This window comes from Natrix helvetica (genome assembly GCF_964273705.1).
Source record: "Natrix helvetica genome assembly, chromosome: 6".
NCBI classification, from domain to species: domain Eukaryota; kingdom Metazoa; phylum Chordata; class Lepidosauria; order Squamata; family Natricidae; genus Natrix; species Natrix helvetica.
Genome location: NC_138553.1, coordinates 58,048,257 through 58,061,258, shown reverse-complemented (window position 1 = coordinate 58,061,258; position 13,002 = coordinate 58,048,257). Strand labels below are relative to the sequence as shown.

Genomic DNA, 13,002 nt, shown 5'->3' with positions numbered 1-13,002 from the left:
GAAAAAGTATGTACTGTTCTTGTATCTACTTAAATATCGGCAATTCATTTTTTAAGACAGAAAATACTGGTTTATAGTTGGCTTTGTGACTTTATTACATCATTACTTACAGTCTTGACATGTCACAGTAATAGGTTTTACTCAGTAACAGTTATATCTTGGCAAATACTAATTCCAAATTCTTCCTGAATTTTTCTACCATCCTCAGCTAGAACAGGAAACAGCATAGAAAAACCTCTATACGGTGGCTTTTTAAGACATGCCACACAAAGTCTGTGCCACTTTTGTTCCTAGCCTACAAATTGTTTGCCAAGTGGAATGAAGGTTCCATTCTGCAATGCATCAGGGATTCACCAAGAGAGTCTGAAGAGCAGGTAGGCACAGAAGCTGCTCTTACACAGGCTCATTCAGCAGAAAAAAATCCCAGTGTGTCAACATCCTCAGTAGCCGCCGCAGGATAAATATTAAAAAATATTTTTCTCATACAAGCTTTATGAATGAAGCCTTGAATAGTTCATTTTTCCCTTACTATCTTAAAGTAAATCTAAGAGATGAGGATGATTTAGATGAAGTCCCTTTCTTGAAAAACAGCAATTGAATGGAGTCTTTGGGTAGGGACACTATTGAAATTGCATATATCTTTGTTAGGGGTGGCATAAATATTGGTTGGAAATATAGTTTTCTTAGAGTTCTGGTACTAGATCAATGTGGTTATGTCACTGTGGGGAGAAAATAGATAAGTCATTTCTACCAGAATGCTAAAATGGTGAGCAAGACTTGGCCACAGATCTGTCCTGTCAGCTTTTTTGTGGTTGGATCAGGAATATATCCATCAAACTCATTATTTTCCATACTAACATTTTATTGTTGTACTTTTCATATAGCAAAACAAGGATCAACTCACATCACAGCTTTTGTTTAGGGTAAATATGTAAGAGTGGGCTAGTGTGGCATAGGGTTAGTTGCCCAGATGCCATATATTATATTGTGTGATTTAATTGGGCTCTGAATTCGTGTGCTGGGATGTTACATTTAGTTTCTATTGAGTATGGCTAATCAGGAAAACATATTCTTATTATGGTTCATCACACACAGTCAACCAGATATTTAGACTGGATTTGGCATTTGTATGCATCTACTGAGTCCTTCCAAAGAACTTGGGATAGACAGATGTTGTTGGCTGATGGTGTGACCAACAACAACAACAACAATAATAACAACAATAATAATAACAACAACAACAACAACAATAATAATAATAATCTGGCATATAAGAAACACCAAACGAAGAATAGGAAAAAGACATGGCTAATACATTAAAAAAATTAGCAAGCAAAGAGAACAACAAGATCTGGCAATGGCTAAGAACAGTAAACTTGAAGAAAGAGAGAAAAAGAGAAATTCTGACTTCAAAAGACAGAAGAAATGACAGAAATCCAAAATTGAGATGACAGCAACAGACAGCAAATGTCATCTCCCCAAACAAGCTGAAAGAACAGTGGACCCTCAAGTTAGTACTGTAAAAAGATCACAGACTGACTACAAACAACAGCATGACAAAGTAGCAATAATGGAGTGCTGGAATATTTACAAGAAATATGTCTTTCTTGCAAGCAGGAACTAGTGGGACCACAAAACAGGAAAAATAATAGAAAATGAAGAAGCTAAAATGCTGTGGATCTCTAGGTTTCAAATCAACAAGCATCTGCCACACATCTTAAAATTCAAATAGACAAGTATATCCACATACAACAGTTAGGGGTTTTTATGCAAATTTTATAAAGGTTATCAGGATATAAAATACAAAAGAAAATGAAAGTAGGAAAAGATAAGGGAGAAAATGTAGGATAAAGGGGGAAATAGAAAGGAAAGTGTTGATAAGAAAGTCTTGGTAGTGGATATTGCAATACCTCAAGATAGCAGAAGAGAAAGAAGTAGAAAAAAAATCACAACATATAAAGACCTGCAAATAGAACTAGAACAACTGCAGCAAAAGAAAGCAAAAGTAGTACCAATAACATTAGTTGCTTCCAAAACATCTGAAGCACTACTGAACAGAATTCGCATTACCAGCAGTCAGTTGCAAAAGCTTCACTTGAAACAGCTTACATCCTGTGACAATACTTTAATATTATTAAACAACAGCATGTACCTATTCCAGGTTCTTGGGAAGGCCTGGTTAAGTAAGCAAAATGCCAAATCTAGTCTAAATATCTGGTTAACTATGTGACCAACCATAATTAACATTTTTTTTTAAAATGGTAAGTTGTCTGAATCATCAAGATCTGTCTTAAGCTTATTCTCTATGCTGAAACCCTGCATGTCTTCTCCTTGTGGTGAAGTTATGCATTTTGGTGTAGTTATCACATCTTTTTCTTTCTCCTTAGTACAGCATGAGTTCATAAATATATAAATATGTTGCTTTCTCATAAATGGATCTGCAAACAACTAGAAACAAAGAACGTTATAACTAGCAGCCAGCACAAGTTTGTCAAAAACAAATCATGCCAAACCAATCTTATTTCATTCTTTGATAAAGTAACTAAATTAGTAGACCAGCAAAATGCTGTGGACATAGTATACTTAGATTTCAGTAAGGCATTTGGCAAAGTAGACTACAACCTACTTCTTGGTAAACTAGAAAAATGTGGAATAGACAACATCACCACCAGATAGATTTGTAGCTGGCTGACAAATCGTACTCAACAAGTAGTCCTTAATGGTACTATATCTACATGGAGGGAAGTAAGCAATGGGGCATCACAAGGTTCCATCTTAGGCCCTGCACTCTTCAATATCTTCATAAATGGCTTCGATGAGGGAAACTCATCAAATTTGCAGATGACATTAAACTGGCAAGAACAGCAAGCACCCCAGAACACAAGCTCAGATTCCAAAAATATATTGACAAACTTGAACAATGGGCCCTATCCAATAAAATGAATGTTAAAGTGGAAAAAAAAACTAAAGTTTTATATTTAGGCAGGAAAAATCAAAGGTATAAACAAAATTAGGTGAGATTTGGCTCAAAAAGAGTAGTTGTGAGAGGGACCTGGGTGTCCTAGTGGATGATCACTTGAATATGAGCCAGCAGTATGCAGCAGCAGCCAAAAAAGTTAATACAATCCTGGGTTGTATAAACAGAGGCATAGAATCAAAATCACGTGAACTATTTGTGCCACTTTATAAAGCTCTAGTAAGGAATACTACAACCAATTTTTGTCACCACATTACAAAAAAGATGTTGAGACTTTGGAAAAAGTTCAGAGAAGAGTAACATGATTAAAGGCCTGGAGACTAACACTTATGAAGAATTATTGCAGAATTTGGGTTTGGCTAGTCTAAAGAAAAGAAGTACTAGGGGTGATATGATAGCAATAGTCCAGTATTTGAGGGACTGCCATAAAGAAGAAGGCTCTCTAAAATTGTTTTCCAAAGCACGAGAGGGCAGGATAAGAAACAATGGTTGGAAAATAACGAAAGAGAGAAGCAACCTGGAATTAAGGAAAAACTTACTGACACTGAGGACAATTAACCAGTGAAACAGATTGCCTTTAGCAATCGTGGGCAGTTCATCACTGGAGGTTTTTAAGAAGAGACTAGTCAGCCACTTATCTGAAATGGTATAAGGCAGTGATGGCTAACCTTTTCCGGACCAAATGCCCAAAGCGTGCGCACATGCGCAAATGCGTGCACCTGAACCCCCAAAATGCAATGCACGTGCGGCCCCGTGCATCTGCCCTGCCCCATGTGCATGCACATGACCCCCATGTGTGCCCTCCTGCGCATGCGCATGCAGCCCCCACACACATGCCCCACCCCTGTGCATGCCATCAGAGACCTGAAGACAAGTTGGCAGTGGGAGGCGTGGGCGCATGCATGGCGAAGCTGAACTTGGATGATGGTTCATTTGCCCACAGAGAGGGCGCTACGTGCCACCTCTGGCACGTTGCCATAAGTTTGCCATCACAGGTATAGGGTCTCCTGCTAGAGCAGTGGGCTGGACTAGAAGACCTCCAAGATCCCTTCCAGCTCTATTCTATTCTAAATCTCACAATTTTACATGTTGGTTTGCTTCTACCATTTTATCATTGACTTCAGTTCCTTGGCTGAAAAGCTGTTACATTGTATTCTTGTGAATGTTGCATATGATTTGTCAACTCTTGAGTAACTGCATTGATAGTTAGTGTCCTAGGTGGGTAGTTTAGCATATGCAACCAATTAATGTGTAGTATTCTCTCAGCATTCTTCCTTCTTTCTGCTACATTTTATTTTTTAACACATCCAGTTTTTGTTTCCTTAATACACTTGGCTTAAATTGGTAATTTGTTTTTCAGATATGTCTATGAAACAATTTTAAAAGAAGGTAGTAAAATTAATTAACTGCACTATGAGTCTTGCTGTAAGCTGTCAAAGGAAGCATCAGGTTTTGTTGAGCACTTAGAAAAAAATCATTTTACTTTGAGTCATGTAGGGCTACATGACTTGTAAATCAAGATATATCCAGATTCAGTCCTCTTGAAGAAAGGAAAAAAGGTGATTTTTTTCCCCAGGAGTGCCATCTTTAAAGTCTCTGTATTCTTGTGGTTGAACTTGAATGAATATCAGTCCCTTTAAAACATTTCATTTCCTATGTCTAATGAGACCCTCTCTCTTGTATTTTTGCTTCAGAAGAGACATTTCTGCTGAAATAGCTAATCTTTTCTTGTTTCTATACCTGTAACTGAAATTCACTATCATAAAAATACACTATTCTGAAATTTTAGAGAATTGTGTTCAATCATAATGGTGATGGTGCTTTCCCTCGAAGTGACCCTAGTTTGTCTGCCCCTGAGAAAGGTAAGCATATCATTTATTTTAATATGCTACCATATCTTTTTGTAAAATACAAAAGAGAGTTAACAAACAAATATAAATCTGTATTTATTGATATTGTATCTCAAATACCAAACATATGTAACTGATCTCAAATATGCTGGATATATTTCTGATATTTATGTTAATTCTCAAAAGTTTCAACAATTAATATCTGTGTTGTTATGGTTTAACAGCTGTAACTAGCACTCCCAGCAGTTGGAGCCTGGACAATGGGAAAGAAGCTAAAAACATGTCAGAGAGTGGAAAGCTCAAGTCTCCTCCTGTGCCACCTCGTCCCACTGGTATGTCTGTACTTCATTAGTCTTCTTTTTTAACACAACTAGCCCTACACATGTTGTACCTAAAGCTAGATCCTGCCTGTATGTGATTTTGGGTTCCTATTACATACCAGAAGAATACAAGATCATTTTAGAACAGGAACAGTAAATCAGCCAGGAGGATCAAGGGACCATAGAAAGGAAAAATAAATTTTGGAGAAAATACTGCAAGTGGAACAAATATTGAGGAGGACAACTAATGTTGAATGTTGAAACAACAAAGCAAGAAAAGTTACATTCCTAAATTCTGGAATAAAGAGAAGGCACAGCTTTTGGTGTGGAGCTTTATCTGTAATGGTCCTTAGTTCATGTTTCTGCATGCCCATGAGCAACGTTTGGTGTAACTACCAGGTTAGAAATTGGGATACTGAATTCTAGTCTTGCCTTAACCACAAACCCAGCTGGGAGACTTTGGTCCAGTCACTCTATCTTAGCCTTAGGAAGCAGGCAATGTCAAGCCACTTCCAGAAAACTTGTCAACAAAACTGGAGGGGCTTGCAATCAAACAGTGAATAGTAAATAGAAACAATCACAACAAAATTCAAGAAGTGATTAAATACAATGAATTTAATTATTTCCCAGAATTGTAGTATCTTTCTTTTCTGCCACATTTAAAAACTACAGTTTTGTGATAACCTCTGGAAAAGGCTTTGAAAGGATTTGTGAACCCTAGATTGTACAATTTTATTTGGAATAGAATAGAATCTTTATTGCCACTTTATCACTAATCAGCATACATTAAAATGAAATTTCATAACATTCAGCTCTCAAAAGATAACCATTATGCATATACCCATATAAACACACATATATGACAGAGAAACATCACAGTCTAATTCGAATGTATACATATATGTGGCACCAAAAAAAGAGAATACTATGAGTTTATAAAACAGCAGAATAGACTATGAAATGGGTGTGTAGAGCCTCTAACAATGCTTTGAGCACTAAGCACATAGCACTTATAACAGTGGTGAAATTTGACCAGATCAAACTAGATTGAGCGAACTGGTAGGGACGATTTGAATTGGTTCCCTGAACCGATAGAAATCACCCCTGGTTGGCATCACCCACGCCCTCCCAGTCGCCTGCCTGGTCGCCACTCACCTCTTCTGGCTGCTCGACCCGCCCACCCAATCTGAATGTTTCCCTCTCCATTCACAGTGGGGCTGCTGCAGCCTGTCCCTTTAAGGTAGTCCCTGGGAGGGAGGGGGCTGAGGGGGACCATAAAGGGAACAGCAGCTCCGCCCTGAATGGAGGGAGAAACATTTGGATTCTCTCTGCTACATTTAATGTTTAATTCTGTGACAGAGAGAATCCGAACTTTTCTCCCTCCATTCACAACGCAGCTGCTGCAGCCTGTCCCTTTAAGGCACTTCAACCCTTGAGAGAGAGGGGGCCTGGGTGGGACCATAAAGGGAGCAGTAGCTCTGTTGTGAATGGAAGGAGAAAAGTTCAGATTCTCTCTGCCACAGCATTCACTATGAGCCCTTCTTGTGCTCATACACACATTTTTTCCTACCGGATTCTGTGGGTGTGGTTTGGCGGTGGGGTCTGAATGGGCATGGGCGTGAGCGACATCGAGTTAGCCATGCCCACCCAGTCATAGGACCACCACCACCAAACCATGCCCACAGAGCCAGTAGAGAAAAAAATTGAATATCACCCCTAGCTTATAAGCAGTATCATAAATAATAGGAGCAAGTTTCCTATAATCTTCTCAGTTGTCCTTACCATTCTCTGTATGGACCTTCTATCTGAGGCACTGCTGCCATCAAACCAAACAGTGATACAATTTGTTAAAATGCTCTCAATGATGCTTCTGTAAAAAGTGGCCAGAACAGAAAGAGAAAGAAGTGCTTTCCTCATCCAACAGTGATACAATTTGTTAAAATGCTCTCAATCATGCTTCTGTAAAAAGTGGCCAGAACAGAAAGAGAAAGAAGTGCTTTCCTCATCCAACAGTGATACAATTTGTTAAAATGCTCTCAATCATGCTTCTGTAAAAAGTGGCCAGAACAGAAAGAGAAAGAAGTGCTTTCCTCATCCAACACAGGAAATGCAAACGCTGGTTTGCAGTTTCACTAAAGATAACATGAAGAGACCAAGTAGGATTGTTAATTATATGCACCTCCAGATACTTAATACTATTAACCACCTCCACAGCTACAGCCTTGATACAAAGTGGAGTATGACTATGCTGGCTCTTCCACAAATCTACAGTGCCGTTTAGAACCGGTTCCAGCTCCCTTCCCCCCTGCCCATCCGCACATCATCAAGATGAAGAGCGAGAGGAGGAATTCTGGGAGTTGAAGTCCACAAGTCTTAAAGTTGTTGAGTTTGAACACCCCTGGGGTTTTTTTTTTCTAAAGGGTTAGAGGTGCAAGGGTCTTGTAACTTGGCAGCTTTAAGACTTGTGTGCTTCAAATGTCAGAGTTTCTGAGCCAACATTTTGGTTGCTAATCAAGAGCGTTGTTAAGTGAGTTTCACCACATTTTACAAGTTGTCCACGTCCACCCAGTCACATGGCTGGCAAGCCACTCCCACCCAGTCACATGGCCAGCAAGCCACTCCCACCCAGTCACATGGCCGGCAAGCCACTCCCACCCGGTCACATGGCCAGCAAGCCACTCCCACAAAGCAGGCCACACCTACAGAAGAGGTTTTAAAAAAATTTGAAACCCACCACTGAGCCAGTACCATTTAATTTTTAATAGGCCTGATGGTCCAACTTCTTTAGAGAAATGACAAGACCTTATAATAATTAATTTTACAATGACCCTTTTAATTATAGTTCTGTTACCAGCTTCTCATCTTCAGGAAAGACATTTCCAAATGTATGTATTTTGGGTTTTATGATAAGATGGAAATACAACCCCTGATTACTATTTTCAACCTTCTAAAATATTGCAGTACTGAAGTAGTTTCCACAGGTATATTTTTTTTAACTCTGTGTTAATTCAAACCAGTCTGACCCTCATCTGATAATTCATTTTATTACCTCATACTATTTCTTACTTGAGATTTATATGAGAGAGAAGTGAATGGAGCGAACTTATGTGGTTAACCAAGATCCCCCAATAGAGATATTCCTTCTACTGCAAACTCTCAATTCTTACAAAATTTCTATTGTTATAAAGTATTTTCAGTACTTATTTTGTCCAGAATATTTTCTTTGGGCTAACTGTTGCTGGTTTAATGGGAAGCTCTATGTTTTCTATCTAAGGTCCATATGTCTGGCTCTATTTTTAATCCTGTTGCAATTTTACAATTTGCATCTTTATCAACATATTATAGATATGTATCTCACAAATCTCTCTGAGTGTAAAATGCATGTGTATTTTTTCCTTCCTCTCTCCTCTCACACATATTTTTCTTCATTTTGGCTAAGCTGTTCATTTCTATCAAGCCATCACAGTCCTCACTTACTCTATGTTAAATTCATGTGAAAATGATTTTCTCCACAGCATCACCAGTTCGACACCTAACCTCAGTTTCCCCTTCTACTGGAAGATCTCCAATGAAGGTACTGTTCTGTTTTCAATACATTTAGAAGCAGAACTGCATTGTTTATTTCTCATAATTTACATTAATTGTGACTGACTTTTCACCTTGAAAGCATAAGTGTATTTATGCCTTTCCAATTTGTGTTATGTGATGGGAATAAAGAACTAAGCTTTTTAGTCATTTCTGTTCTGATAAATGAACAAATCATGTAAAGTTCCATAAAAGACAATATGCTGAATACATTCAGGAGACAGTTGTCACAAATTGGAATGAATATAAAGAGATTAATTTTTTAATTTCTCTCACTATACCCTATAACATAACAGCATATCTAGGCAATTCCAGGAGCATTCACAAGATGATTGCTGTTCAAGATATATTAAATCCTCCTTGTTGAGCAATGGGGACTCTTTCAGGTTATTTGGGTTATGATTCCTCCCAACATTCATAGGTTGTTGAATTTGGTCTCCCTCCCTCCCTCCCTCTTTTGAAGGCACCACCAATATTGCATAGTTCACTTGTCTACTATATTAGTTTTATGTGATCTGATACACTAAATAAAAACAAATATAGATTGGGAGATTGTAATTTAAAAGTAGATACAAACCACAGTAATTCAAGGTTTTACAGTATCAATGAATAAGCACCATTCAATTTTTGATGTTCAAACCGCAAAACTCTTAGGTTATAACAATAAGTATTTTTACAACATGGAAATCACAGGGACCCAGAACTAATATAAAGGCATGTTCCTCTACTTCCTTTTCTCTCCTAATCTCTTCTTTCTATTTCCAGACTAATTTTTTCTTTTCTAAACTCAGGTTTCTGTGCAATCATTTTCATCATCTCCTATGGACTACCATTCGTCCGGGCTCATTTCCAACTCTCCAGTCTTGTCTGGAAGTTACAGCAGTGGCATTTCTTCACTTAGTCGATGTAGCACATCTGAAACATCTGGTTTTGAAACTCACATCAATGAACATCCAGTTCCACTTTCTAATTGCAACATTTCCGAAGAGCCAATAAGAAAAGAGAGCAAGACTCCTCCACCTTATAGTGTTTATGAGCGGACTCTGAGGCGTCCTGTCCCACTACCTCACAGCCTTTCCATTCCCATTTCTACAGATCCACCAGCATTACCCCCAAAACCTTTGTTGGTCAGACCAAGCAATTTGGAGCACAGCAGCAAGAGAACAGAACAGGTGCCTCGACCCAGGCCTCTTCCACGAAAAGTATCTCAGTTATAAATAAAAGTCAAAAAGTCATTTTTTGAATGACTTAAATGAAAAACATAACTAATATAGGCACTTTAATATTCTTCACATATCTTCCTAGTTATTTAAAAAAAACTGCTCAACTTTAAGTACTTAACTAAGTACTAGCTTAAAAAACCAGAACCTAGAAGCAATGAGACTGAAAATTCTATATTTAGCATAGCAAACAGCAAATGTGATTCTGCATATAAATTTGAACCTGGAACCTAGCTGTTCAAACAACATCAAGGCATACTTTCCCTTGAAAGCCTTATATTAGTGCAACAGTGTACTTTCTGACAATAAAATTTGATTTGAAGCTAATGAATGCAATAAAGTTCTTGTGGTTTGTAATCATATTGCACTGGAAAAGATTCGATTACAAAGATGTTATAGCTGAATTTCTAAGGGAAAAAAGTTTGGGTTGGTTTCTTTCTACTGACATATTATTGTGTTTTATTTAATGTTTGTATGTATGTTGTTGGAATTTGTTTTTTAGCATTTTTTTTTAGCATTCTGATAGTGGTTAGTTAGTTTACATGCGTGTAGAATTTGCCGCCTCCCCTTTTATTTTATTTTATTTTATTTTAGATAGGTGCAATTTACAGTTCCATGAAGATAATAAATGTTAATAATCATTGTATTATAGAAAATGTAGCCAATACGTACAGTCATTTTTTTTTAAGATCATTGATGTCAGACATAGAAACTAAGTTCTCAGATTATTTTAATGGCCAAAATGAATAAGTCATTTTAAATGTAAATCAAGAAAAAAAAACCCACTGTCAGAATCTTAAGATGAAAACACTGAAAGCAATTGAGTTCAAGCAAATGTTCAGGAGAATGAGGCTATTTACACGTATAATTAATTGAAGTAGCAGATTTTTAAGGACAAGATTCAGCCTTGTTTTATTATATATACATCTTCTGAATGAAAGTTCTTCCATTCTGTTGCTCTATATTCCACTGCAAAAAAGTGGAGAAAATAATTTAAGGGATAGTGGTTTAGATGGTGGAAAGAGAGAGGATTTTAGGGCACAGATTGAAAACTTGTTGGCAACTAAAAGTAATCCAGATTTCAGCCCCAATCCTGCAAAATGTTTTCTCTGAAAGTGCTCTTACTCATCCCAGATGGAGCCGTAACTGGCATTTTGCTAGAAAGCTCCTGTGTTTTTGAAAGCTCACACTTAGTTCTATAACTGTACAGACTAAACAAAACAAATGTACAGGCAATTTTCCCATTTCTTACCCCCACCCCCACCCCAAAAAAACTTACTGTTTGTAGTATTTGATTGATATCATGTGGTCTGTACTTTTCAATTGTACCATTAAAGTTACCTCCCTGTTTTGTTGGGAAATTTGGGTTGATTTTATCAGTTTATTTTGTTGATAGTTTAACTGGAATATTATTGACCACTTTTTATATTCCCTCAATGAGAAACTCCCAGCAGGTATATGCTATTAATGGTAGCTATAGAAGTTTTATATAATAAATGTTCAAGTATTTTTGTACATAACTGGTTAATTTTAATAAGAAGTACAATTATGTTTGGGGGAGGAAAACAAATGGTTGTGTATGCAGTAAGATTGTTATAATTATGCCAAATACTTTATGTAATTGGGGGAACAGGAATACAGGGAATAATATTTGTAGATATGTGTTTTTAACAATAATTCTGCCATATTGATTCTACAACTTTGAATGTCAAAATATATTAATATATGTTAAAATACCTTTGCTTATCAAAAGTGTTTACAACTGGAAAAAGGACATAAAATTTAGGTTTGTAGGTTGCTAATTTTGAGGCCTGAGATTTCTGAATTTGCTTGGTCATAACATTTTTGTCTCTGCATAACTACATTTTTGGAGTCATTAGCTACATATTTATGCTTTTAAAATATATTGTAATTTAAATAAACTATCACAAACTGGATAATAGATCCACTTCGATCCCTTCCTATATTGTATTTAGAATTAAATCTGTGTTTGCCTAGTGCTTCAGCTTAGACTGAATCAGTATTATTTGCTGCTTGTCCATTTTAAAAATATACTTGAGAGTAAGCAAAATTTTTACACATGTGCATGTATTACTGATGCCTGCTTAGCAGCAAAACATTTTAATGTAGTTTGTTTACAGATAATTATATTGATTGTTGAGAAACCATAAATACAAAATAAAATTGATTGAAATTCATTGTCCAGTTTTATTTTCTGCTGAGTGGTGCATTAAAATACATTTGTGAGGAAATTAAAATAGACACTTATTTTTGATTAGGCTTCATATATGATTTTAAGAAGCAAAGATAAAACTTAATATCTTTTGTTTTGTTCTCTCTCCAACACAGTACAATTCCATAATTTATTTTATTTATTAACATTTTCATGATATACTAGTCCAGTGGTGGGCAACCCGCGGCTCAGGAGCCACATGCGGCTCTTTACACCCTTTAATGCAGCTCTTCTGTGTGCCGGGTGCCCGCTCCCCTCCCTCCTCTCGGGCTTCGGAGGGAAGCTTCTGCAAAAGCCCGGGCGAGTGACAACCAATTTTGGTCCTATGACTGCAGAATGCTGCAAAATACCATAAATGCAGGCCAGTTGTTGAGTGTTTCAAATGTGATTGGAACACTCAACAAGGTGACCACAGTGTGTGTGTGTGTGTGTGTGTGTGTGTGTGTGTGAGTGAGAAAGACAGACAGAGAGAGGAACAGAGAGAGGGAGTGAGGGAGGGAATCAGAGAGAGACTGACAGACAGACACACACACACACAGAGACAGAGAGAGACAGAGAGGGGGAGGGAGGGAGAGAAAGATAGACAGAGAGACACACACAGAGTGAGTGATTAAGTGAATGAGTGAGAGACAGACACACCCACATACACAGAGTGACAGAGAGAGAGGAAGGGAGGGGAGAGAGACAGAGGGAGAGACAGAGACAGACACACACACACACACAGAGTGAGTGAGAGACAGACAGACACACACACACAGAGAGTGACAGAGATGGGGGAGGGAGGGAGAGAGAGACAAAGAGCCAGAGAGAGAGAGAG

The 13,002-nt window shown here is 37.5% G+C and overlaps 1 protein-coding gene across 1 annotated transcript in view; it reads left to right on the top strand.

Moving 5' to 3' along the window:
- DOCK4 (dedicator of cytokinesis 4) overlaps positions 1–12,151 on the top strand; it is a 392,180-nt gene extending 380,029 nt beyond the window's left edge. The window contains exons 49-52 of the mRNA XM_081957434.1: positions 4,767–4,839; positions 5,052–5,159; positions 8,663–8,721; positions 9,524–12,151. Coding sequence (XP_081813560.1) covers positions 4,767–4,839; positions 5,052–5,159; positions 8,663–8,721; positions 9,524–9,949 — 666 coding nt within the window. The 3' untranslated portion in view covers positions 9,950–12,151. The remainder of the gene's footprint in view (positions 1–4,766; positions 4,840–5,051; positions 5,160–8,662; positions 8,722–9,523) is intronic.
- The last annotated feature ends 851 nt before the right edge of the window (positions 12,152–13,002 follow it).